The sequence below is a fragment of the Pyrus communis genome, chromosome 8 (assembly GCF_041283825.1).
Source record: "Pyrus communis isolate YQ-2024b chromosome 8, ASM4128382v1, whole genome shotgun sequence".
In the NCBI taxonomy this organism is placed as follows: Eukaryota; Viridiplantae; Streptophyta; class Magnoliopsida; order Rosales; family Rosaceae; genus Pyrus; species Pyrus communis.
The window spans coordinates 11572179-11583895 of NC_142572.1; the positions used below are offsets into that span (position 1 = coordinate 11572179).

Sequence of the window (11717 nt, forward strand, 5' to 3'; positions counted from 1 at the left end):
AGAATAATTTAGCAAATATCAAATGAGCAAGAGAAAAAGAGATGAATGATTAGTACAAATAAAATCAAGAAAAGAAAAAAAAAAAACGTCCGAGTCACAAGCTCTCTCTCTCTCTCTGCTTATCAGTGTTGAAAATTCCCAGATAAGAGTAAGAGCAGTCTCATCATAATGAACCAGGTCTCCCACAAGTCACAAACCTCTCGCTCCTCCTCCTCAGATTTTTAGGGTTCCGGTTCTCTTTTGGGCGCTTGAAAACTGTTCTTTCAGGTCAGCTTTCTTCCTTCTCACTCTCTCTTTTGCCCTTTCAGTTTGTTCTGAATTTTGTTATTTGTTTTTTCTGTTTGTTTATTGTGAACTTTAAATTTTCAGTTTGCTCGATGTAAGCAACATATTACGTTTTACTGATGATTCCAAGATTTGGGTTGGTTTAGGTTAGTTGAGTTTTACATTTATTTCTAAAGAAATTAAAAGCAAGACTTTGAAGTTTCGTATTTTCTTGGCTAGCTATTAAACAATGGGGGATTTTACTGTGGCTGGTTGGTTGTGTATATCTTGTGGTCTTTTTAGTTTTTGGGTATCTGAAATTTTCCTACTGCTGAAAAAATTGGAATTTGTAACGTAGGTGGGTGCTGCGAAACCCTATTTTTCACGCTGTGAAGTGTGATAAAATTAGGGGTTTGATTTGCAATGGGAGTCGAAGAAGGAAACAGCAATGACGATGGTATGGAATCCAATAAAGAAGTTGAATGCTTGAAGAGTGAATCCAATGGATTTGGAAATTGTAATGACATTGCCAAAGGCAGCTCTGGTGCAAGTGAGGGTGTTCAAACTTATAAAAGGCGGAGGCAGGCGAGGTTCCGTTGGGATAGCAGGTCACAGGATGATGGGGGAGCTGATGTGGAATCATCGAGTCAATTAGCAGACCAGGTGCTTCCTCTAGCTCTAGTATTTCATGTTGACAAAAACCATATTCTTTATTAATACGACAATTTTGTAAAGCAGGGCTGTAGTATTCTAGTGTGTTCGCTGATCTCCCTTCTCCCTTGTAATTTTTTGTGTTGAGTTTTAACGGAATTCGACTTGAGCAATGGTAAGCTGTACTTAGTTTAGACAGAAGAATTAGCTTATGAATCGCATCCTTATGAAAAATTTACAACAAGGCTCATAAATTTTGAGCGCCCAATGAGTTTTTTAACTCAGAACAATGAAGACTTGGGGAGGATCACAAAGAGGTTGGGATATGAACAAGTTAACTTAACCATCATTACTTTTCTCATTAACGTATTTGAGAGCTCATTAGGCTATTTAGTGGGCACTGTTAGTAGGAGGAAAATGAGAGATGTTTATTTTTCAGGGATAAATGTGAAACAGAGTTTATTGATTGCAAGTTGAATTTTTTTGCTTTATTATGGGTAATCATTTTACTTGAAGCTTTGAAACTGTGATTAAAAATTGGAGCAATGTATGAGCATTCTTCCCTGGATAACGAAGACCTCATTGTGGTACTTTACAATATGGCTAATTTAGCTATGATGAGCTACAAATGTGATGCAATCTACATTGTTCTGGAATAAAAGATTTACGTACACACAGATATATGTATGTCTTCAGTTACCACTCTTGTAATCCAGCCAATTGTACTATTTGGTCCTTGTTTTCCTCATTCGCTATGTTTGATTTCTGCAGCATCTAAAGGAACCAGTGTGCACAGATATACACAATATCTCTTGTGAGCAAGTCCATGTTCGCATGAATAGTTCAGATGCACGTTCAGATAGGCACTGGACAACTTCCGTACTGGAGAACATGTATGAGTCACTAGGTGATGATGAAGGTGGTGTACAAGTGTGCATCCGAGAAGCGATTGCGCATTTTCGAGAGGTTGATCACACAACACGAATTAAGGTTTGTGCTGCAACCAAGAGTCCATGTGTTCTACATATGATTGTAGATTGACAGGCTTATGGTCATTCCTTTCATACCTTCGAGTTTCAAAACAACATGATTTTTAAATTTTCTGTTATATTTATTGTTTTTGCAGGAATCTGGTCATCATAATGAGGATAGGCACCGATACTGTTTTCTTACACGGTCTATATTGAATAGATCTCAAAATGCCGCCAGCAGGCATTCTGGTGTTATATCTAATGGATCTTCAAATAAATCAAATCATCATACAGTTACCGCGATGTGTCAGCATGCTTTTTATAATGTTTTAGTTTCAGAAAAGTTTGCCTCTTTGTGCAAACTGCTGCTGGAAAATTTTCAAGGAATCAAGGATGACAGCATTTTTGACTTTAGTCTTATAAACTCAAGGATGAAAAGGGGAGATTATGAGCACTCGCCTATGCTCTTCTCAAATGATATGCAACAGGCAAGTTGGATAGTCTTATGTTGTAGCTGTCATGATAATGAATGCTTAATTTTTGCTTAATATCATGGTCTGAATGTAATAATATGGTGTGTCAAGATTAAATGGTTAAGTCCGTTAATGATTATGATTCCCAGAGTGGTTATGATTTCAAAAGAAATGGTACTTCATATGGTTATCATTTTGGGAATGGTTGTGATTGATGTATTTTCAGAATGCTCTCCATTAACTGGCTGGAGTTGAAGGTATTGGTTGGTGAAACCTGTTTAAACATTATGTCTCCGAATTCAATGTCTGCTGAAAGCGCACAGTCAATTGGTTAATCTGCTTTAGTAAGGCGTATCATGTTTATGGAGTGAGATTTACTGCTCTCTACAAATACAGATTTATAATCCGTCTTCGCGAAAACAGTCATTAGCTCCAATTCATTAAAAGGTGATTTCGATAGTAAAATGATTGGGAGGCATGATTGATCTCATCACATGAAATATTTATGAGTGAAAAAGATTCTGTAAATGTAAAGTACCAGAAAGCTATGCATACAAGCAAAGGTTTGGGTATTAGTTTGGAAAGTCTTGGCATATTAATGTTCCCAAATAGCGTATGGCTTATAATCTTTATATCCCTGCTTTTCGTTTCTTGCAACGTTTTGGTGGTCGTAAATTTTGTTGGCTAATGTATGTGTCATGGTGAGGCACAGGTACCTGGAGACAGTGATCGCTTGTGGTTGCTTTCCTTTTGAATGACCATCTGTCTGATGCTTGATAGATGATATGATATATGATTCTGATTTTCTTTTTCTATATGCATGTGAATGGTATACACTTTGGAACTCTCCCACCTGTTTCACTATTTATATGTTAAAGTCTGAATTGTCTTATCATACTCCGTCTTCTTTTTTGTGTCAATTTACATATTCCAAATCTGAGTGTTCTGCAGGTATGGAGAAAGCTTCAAGTGATTGGTACCAACTTGATTTCTCTTGCAAAAAACCTCTCGGATGTGTCAAGGGCTTCTTACAATGAACAGGTTTTGTGATTCAGTTGAGAGATGTCTAGTCCATATACCTGAAGATTTAGTTTATAGAAATCTATTAATTCTAGAAATAACTTATTGTATATTCACTCTCTGGTGTTGTAAGGCTGATCTCACAAATTATTTTATCTGTCATCTCAGGTGGGAGGTTTAGTCCACAATACAATGAAATATGGAAAAAATGAGGTACAAGAGTTTTCTATTGCCTATTTTCCTCTTGCTTACTTGTCACTTGTAGGAATTTGGCTTCTTTCAAGTTTCATGTGATTTGTCGTTCACCAGAAAAAAAAAAGTGATTTGTCTAATTATTGTGATGAGATGCGTCACCTGACAATGAAAGAATTCTGAAAACAATTTTCTGGGTACGACATGTCTGGCTAAAGGCATTGTCATTGTCAATGTACTTTGGTGTCTGGCTAAATGCATCTCAGTTATTATGATTATGATTTTTGTTTTTTAAGGTATTGATCAGCCTAGTTTTTAGGAGTATTCTAACTTTTGTCACTTTAAAACAGTTCTACCCCTTGGGATCCGACTTTCACACTAAACTGAAGCAAACAGAGGATTGTTGTGTGCACAGTGTATGCACTTGCAGGTGCTGCGGATGCTGTGCAAATGGGAAGGATTGTTTAGTATGTGATTCGTGTGAGGAGATGTACCATATCTCTTGCATTGAGCCTGCTGTCAAACAGATTCCTCCAAGTTGGTATTGTGCTAGGTGCCCTGCAAGTGGTCTTGGATCATCCCATGAGAACTGTGTCGTCTGTAAGAAGTTGAATGTGGCCAAGACTCTAGTTGATGGAGTTGGAGGTGAAAGTGTTGCTACAGACGAAGAAACAGTCAATGAGACAGGTCAAAATTCAAAATTGAGTGCAGATGATGGAATCCAACTATCAGAAGAAATCAAAGAAATTTGCAAGACTTGTGGACTTGCGGTAAAAAACGGTGAGAGGTTGAGGATATGTGGTCATCCATACTGCCCCAAGAAATACTACCATATGAGGTGTCTGACAACTAACCAGTCAAGATCGTACGGTCCCCGATGGTACTGCTATTCTTGTCTATGCAGAAGTTGTCTCACTGATAAGGATTATGATATGATTGTGCTTTGTGATGGCTGTGATCATGCGTACCACCTCTATTGCATGGAACCACCACGGACCTCTATTCCTGCTGGAAAATGGTTTTGCAGAAAATGTGATGCAGGAATTAAGGCCATACGCAAGGCAAGAAAGGCTTATGATAAGAAAGAAAAGACAGAGAGAGAGAAAGATGAAGGATCAAGGAAAGAAAAATGCGATGACAGGGAATCAGAACAAGGTAGAGGGGGTATGGAGGTGCTTCTCTGCGCCGTCAATACTCTAGATGATGAAGAGGTTATGAAGAGTAAAAAAGAATGAGACAATTTTCTGGGGACGACATGTTTTTGTGAGTAACGATTTTGATTTTTGTAGGTCTATCTCAAGGCTACGAAGTCTGTTAGTTTTCGTTGGAGGCGATATTTTGGTAGGTTATAAATTCTGTTAGATTCTGCTTATTTTTGGATAACTCAGCGAAAGACAAGATACCAAAATGGCTGTAAATTTAGTTTCTTTGTTGCTAAAAGTGCAGTTTAAGAAAACAGCAACTCGGTAAATGATCATTTTAACAGCCAACATTGAACAAACTGGTGGTTTCTACTTTTGTAAGTACTTAGTTTTGAAAGGTATCAGAAAGTAATTTTCGCGCTTATGTTGTAAAATGATGAAAGCTGATAAAATTTCGATAACTAATGGAACACTTTTTGAACATTTTAAGTTTCTTATTGGGTCTTTCTTGTGGTTTTATATTTTGGTACATGAAGCTTGATATAACTTTTGGAAATGCTTCTTTGTACACGAATCTGTTCTTCTTTGAGATTCTGTTTAGTGGACGTGGACTGGTACTTCATCCTTACTACAATACGTGTGGTTTTTTTTTTTGTTTTTTTGTTTTTTTTTGTTTTAGATTTACTCTTTTATATAATTTCGAAGTCTATTTTATTGTATTTTATTTCTTGAAAAGTGTCCATATTATAAGTTTACTGCCGGCCCTTTGGAACCAAATTTTTAGTTTTGGATTGTACTCATCGTTGGTTGTAATATTCTTTGTAATCATAATATTCTTAAAATTGATATTTTTTTTTATATGGATGGCCTTGTTGGCCGAATCTCCTTAGTAACTTTGGTTTACCTTGTGAACAATTTTTTATGTTCTTGGATTCAAGTCGGTGTTTGTTTTAGTTTCTGGATATGTTAGTGATATTGTCCTCGAATATGAGTTAATTGAACTATGCTTCTCGTATACATGTGACTAAATTCAATTAACACGTGATTAGGTATGAATGTGGAAAAGTTAGTTGTCTAGATAAATGCGACGTTGGGAACACTAACTTTATATCTAAATCACATCTCTAGCAACGACTTCAGGTCTATATAACTTGATGAAGAGCATTGGTATGCTCCTCGTTGTATGAGCAATACTAAATTACCATTATAGAGATATAATCTCCCTATTTGGGTAAAACGTCATTGAGTTCTTAGGATATTTGAGAGAACAATAGAATGAAATATCTTGAACAATAAAATGAAATATCTTGCACCACCTCCAAAAATGAGCCTGAAGCTTTGTTTTCGGGCCGATGGGTTGCTTCCCAACTGGACGTGCCACATATGGCTGGCTTAGAGCTGGATGATTCGAATGGTTTACTTGCTTTAGCACGACCATTTGAGACACTTAGGTCAAACACTGATGCCATGATGCACCCGTAGTAGGATCTTGTGCCTACAAGCATACTAAGCCAATCCTACTTGTGGAAATTGAATTTCCTACACGATGTTTTAACATATCTCTAATTAAAAAAATAAAGAATACTAAGCCAATTCTACTTGTGGAAATTGAATTTCCTACACGATGTTTTAACATATCTCTAATTAAAAAAATAAAGAATTCTCCCTTCTCTCCCCATTCTCACATTGTCTCTCACTCTCTTTCTCTTTCTCTCTCCTTCCATTTTTAAAGTAAAAATAAAAAAAGTTCACACATATTTTATGTGTGCCCATATACTAGTTATCCCATAAAGTCTGGAAGACTAGATAATGCTGGAGAGTTTATTGATGATGTTTCAATAAGTATTGCATGTTTTTGGGTTTAAATTGAACACCAATTCTCCATGTTCACCCTAAAATAGCCTCACAGAGCAAAACCTTGGTGAACGCACCAAGCTTTTGGTTTCTGCCTAGGGCTATGCAATCTTGTATGCAACTATGTTAGTCCGCATTGAGACCAACCATTTATGGCGTTACAATTGGTTACTGGGTGCGAACCTGCGTTTTGTACTTGTGCGTTTTGAGTGTCCATTTTCTGTGTCAAGTTGTGCCACCGCAAAGTACCAATATGGGTCTTCATAGAGAAGGTTGTGAATCTTTGTGGATTACGATTCTCCCTTACACTAGTTGTTTAAAGCTCTTGCAAGAGATCTTTTACCGTTCATTTGCAGATTGTTAGTTCAATGAGATAGTCTTCCGGTCATTAGAGGAGATAAGAACATCAACATTCCTATAAAACTGCATGAATTTGCGTGAATGTTGCCCATTATGTCTGATATTGGATCCCTGTACTACATAAGTATGATAAGCAAGCGCAATGAATTCTAGCTTTCATAATGTTTCTCCATACGCATTCCTATGAACTATCTAAAGTGACAAGATCATATACCAGTTGCAAACATCCTTGCAAGGATAGACGTACTTAACGGACGTCGAGTCAACATCCCCGAATGATGTGCTACCTCTAAGGGATGGTTTGGTTGCCCTTGTTGAATGGTCTTGTACATTGGCTGATAGCCAAGCAATCTATCTTGGCTTGAAGCACGACATATCACTCGGTTCATAAGATTCACTTCTCTAGAAAAGATACATCACACAAAATAAATCCATACTTGATCGTTATCTCAATCATTTCCATCTCATGAGATTAATCCGGATTACTCCCGAGACTTGAAGTTCTTGGCCCGAGACTTGAAGATTGGAATGAGATTATCATCGATGATGTTTTCACTAATATGGTAGCTACCGACAAAAATGAAAAGTGATGATGTCGAACTGTTTCTCATTTATTAGTGACAATGTAGAATTGATTGGACAACTGAAATTACAATCTGGGTTAATTCCTTACCAAAATATGTTCGAACTTTTTGTTCCTACATTGCCCAAGGTAACCCTGTTGTGTTATAAGTGGGAAAAGAAGTATAATGAGATGAATGAAATAGTGCGATGTAATGAACGCCTTACAACACAAGGTTTCTCTCAAACGCCCTGTGATTGATTGCAGCATTATGATTGTGGTATAAAAGTGTTTCTCCATGGGGATATTGATATGGAGATTTACATGTAAATTCCTGAAAGATTACATAGATTGGCTTAAATAGTTCCAAACTACGACCACTTTCTTAACTCATTTCAGCCGTTCACTTTAAGGATTGAAGCAATCCGGGGGATGTGGTATACCTGTCTAAGTGGTTATTGGATCAACCAGGGATATGAAATTATGCCCTTGCACGTTAAAGGAAGAAGTGTTATTCCAAATTGTTAGAGTTAAAATTTATATTGTTGACATGAATCTTACTAAGACTTTGGAAGGGTTTGAGAAAATTGCCTCGTGCCTGAAGACAGAATTTGAGATGAAGGATCTTGAAAAACTCGTTTATGCCTTGACCTGCATTTCAAGCGTTGTTTTAAGGGTATTTTGGTCTACCAGTTGAACTATACCCCAAAGGTGTTACCTTTGAGTATACCTATGATCTTCCATACGCTATATGCAAATGAGACCCTTGAAGAGGCTATGGAATCTGAAGTTCCATATCTAAGTCTAACTTTGCCCTTTGTTGTACTTAGTTCATTGCTTTAGATAAGACATCTCTTTCACTATTGATTTATTAGTAAAGATGCAGCACTGCGCCTACACTCAGCCATTAAATTGGTATTAAAGACATATGTTCTCTACCTTGTAGGTACTACATTTGGGCTTATCCTCGTGCATCCTGAGCGGATCCGACCCCCGATCCTCAGAATGATGCTTATCTTGTTTATTATGTTGATGCTGGTTACTTATCAAACCCGCACAAGGCACATCCCCAAATGGTTCTGTCTTTACCTTTAGGGAAATCACAATATCTTAGAGGCCCATGATATAGACCTTAGTTGCAAAATCTTCGAATTGATCCAAGACACACCCTCACTATGCCACACATGAGACATGCTTAAGAGCTTTTGTTGAGTATATTCGAAGTACCTGCTATTTCCATTCATTGTTGATTCTTAACGATGATCCATGAAGACCATCCCATATGTATCAACTAGACCAAGACATGATACATCCCACAAAGTCAACGCCAAGACATATTGCTTCTACATTACATCAACAAAGCATCATGATATTGAAGTCAAGCAATCCAATTCTAGAAAACCTTGTCGACCTCTTCACGATGTCACTGTTGAAGTCTACCTTCCAGAATCTTGTCCGAGGGATTGGTATGCCTAATTATTCATATGCAATGCTTGTAGTTCTCATTTGGAAGTTTTGTCAAACTTAGGGGAGTATCCAGAAGTATACTTACTTGATCTTAATGTACTCTTTTCCCCTATGATTAAGAGCATTTTTCCCATTGGGTTTTTTTTCTACTTAACGAGGTTTTAACGAGACACCCATCCTAAGCAGGTCATACCCTTGTAAGCTTGCTACTTGAGTCTAGAAGAATTATAGTTTTGACCAAATGCAACTTCTCACATTTCTTCTTAGTCTATGAGTTTTTATCCCACCTTGGGTTTTACCATAGCGAGGTTTCATGAGTTTTACCTTTTATGCATTATTCTGTTGATTTGAGAGTTGCATTCACTCATTGTTGCTGACGACTTGATCAACTGAGGTTACTTCACCACTAAAGACCTGATGCACCATTTACTTGAGTATTTACACACTTAAGGAGGAGCGTTGCAATCCATTAGGAATGTGATTGTGTAAATCTTAGGAAATCCTTATGAGATTCTACCATGTCTTATCTTTAGATATTATCCTATTAGAATTGTAATCCTATTGGGGTAAAGAATTAACCATCTCTACTACTATAAATAAAGGCACAATGGGGGTGAGAAAACACACCTTAGAATTCACCAAATTCTCTCCATGCTTGCCGCACCCTGTTTCTCAATCTCTCTATAATTCTTCAGTCAAATAGGCCTATAAGTATGTGTTTTTGTGATTTGTTTACAATTTTTAGTCATTAGGTTTTCATGCATGCATTTTGAAAGCTGTAGACCTGCAATTGAAATCTATTCCATATATTTAGTGGTGTCAATTAATGGGATAGTTTCATTTTAATTGCAACACGCAGCAACTAGTTTTGTAGGTATCAACTTCTACTTAGTTGGCTCATAACTTTGAGATCAAACCATATTTTTATCTATCCATTCATTTATTCTATTAATATTTTTGCTTAGCCCTCAAGTCCATTTCTACTATAAAAGGACTTCCATTCATTCATTTATTCAACTCCACTAGAAACGTAGGTTGGCTGCAATGCATGCATAGTCCAGATTATACAAATGAATGTATATATTATATGCATGTATGTATATGTATATATATTTATATATACAGAATAGAAAGTGAGGGGTAAAAAAAAAAAGAAAGAAGACGAGTTTAGGGGTAGAGGGTTCGATATGTACAGATTGTTAGCAGACTTGTCTTGCCGGGATTCTAGCTATCAATCTAGGTGACTGGTTCACATAATGTGTAACGAAACTTCTTATTTTTTTTTTTATAAATGAAAATAAACTATTGCGGGTTTTATCTATTTATAAATCACTATCTACTTCAAGTCAAGCATGTTTATTTCATGTAAAAACTTTCGATATGTATATATACATTCTATGTGGAATTCTTTGAGATGTTCATAGAGCATGAGAACCTTAGTGTTGGGTTATCCGATGGATAAATATATGGCACACAGGGACATTAGGGCATAATGGCCAATATAGGGGTCACGTGGTGAGCTACATATTATGAAGGATAAACATGCGAAGGACGTGTGATATGGAATTTTGTGGCTAAACTTTGATATTATTATCATATTTTATAGTGTGGGTAAAATAGCAAGCTTGATAGCATATTATATATTCTACTCACTGGGTGGCAGTGGTTGTTGCTCACCCCTGATCAATTTATTTTATAGATGAGTTATTTGATAAGACAAGTACTAAACAGGATGAGGTTGTAATAGACGAGGAATTTAAAAGTTTTTATTATTATTTTGTACACCTTGTAAGGTTTTTCGGATTTATTGAATAAAAGAAGTTTGTTTTTGTTTTTATTTTTACATTTTTAACTCGAGCACCAGGCGTAGGGTTATTCTTTCACCAACCCCAAGTCCGGGGTATGACAAAAGGTCTCTTTCATGACTGGTATAAATACAGCTGTCTAGGGTTTGTCTCTTGTAGCGCAATTGCATTCTAATTCTCTTACACCACTTGAGTCTCATACTTGCTTAGCAACTTGACTGTTGGATAGCCTTTGGCCGGCACACCGCCCCGGTCTTAGGCTATTGTTCACGGTTGTTTGTTGTTTTATAGGTTACTTGGATTTGTGCCTCCACTATCAACAACAGTGCACGAATTTGGTTCCAACAATTTCATTGGTATTTAAGAAATGCTAAAGGATAGATTCCTCAAGAATGAAGAAAATTCAAAGTAACGAATGGAAGCGTAAATGATTTAGATTATGAAACTAATATCATGACCATCATTGGATATCTCTTTACTACGATTAAAGGAATAATTGGATAGAAACACTAAATGTAATGACTCTAGTGTGTTCCATCATGAATGCAATATATATCGTCATTAAGAAGATTACAACATAGTTGTTTGGATGGGAACATGAATTTATTAACTCTCCATTACGACACTAATGGGACGATACCTCAAGCTAGGGAATCAAGGTATTATCAAGATTTGAACACAATTAAGAGACTAACACAAATGATTTAGAATCATGTGTAATGGTGATGTCATTAATCTCAAGGTTGCTTCTATGGATAACATATAGATATCCACTGTCTGGGTCTATTAATCAGCTATCTTTGAAATGAGTTCTGAAAAGGTATTATCACCGAACACATGGTTGATTGGCTCTAGTGCATGTGGGAGATTTTTGAAAATGTGCCTTAAAGCCAATCATAAGATGATACTTTACAGACATTTTAAAACTAAACTAGTTCACTTTAAGGGAAAAAATT

The 11717-nt window shown here is 36.5% G+C and overlaps 1 protein-coding gene across 3 annotated transcripts; it reads left to right on the forward strand.

Moving 5' to 3' along the window:
- On the forward strand, positions 1-5072 carry LOC137717700 (PHD finger protein EHD3). Of its 3 annotated transcripts, XM_088698863.1 has the most exons (8): positions 44-267; positions 370-431; positions 623-927; positions 1687-1905; positions 2042-2374; positions 3311-3400; positions 3548-3592; positions 3922-5072. In XM_088698863.1, exons 3-8 carry the CDS (start codon positions 688-690, stop codon positions 4804-4806), a joined length of 1812 nt encoding a protein of 603 aa, XP_088554989.1. In that variant the 5' UTR covers positions 44-267; positions 370-431; positions 623-687; the 3' UTR covers positions 4807-5072. The 3 variants fall into 3 exon arrangements, with proteins under 3 accessions (XP_068313248.2, XP_088554989.1, XP_068313250.2); XM_068457147.2 differs by lacking the exon at positions 370-431 and having other exon boundaries at positions 1-267; XM_068457149.2 differs by lacking the exons at positions 44-267; positions 370-431; positions 623-927 and adding an exon at positions 1444-1599.
- Positions 5073-11717: the final 6645 nt, after the last annotated feature.

Bases quoted from the DNA above. Each gene is read 5' to 3' on its own strand.
- LOC137717700 (XM_068457147.2), top strand. From the start codon at position 688: ATGGGAGTCGAAGAAGGAAACAGCAATGACGATGGTATGGAATCCAAT. The intron at 1,906-2,041 runs GTTTGTGCTGCA...TTGTTTTTGCAG, and splicing joins ATCACACAACACGAATTAAG to GAATCTGGTCATCATAATGA. The intron at 3,593-3,921 runs GTACAAGAGTTT...ACTTTAAAACAG, and splicing joins TGAAATATGGAAAAAATGAG to TTCTACCCCTTGGGATCCGA.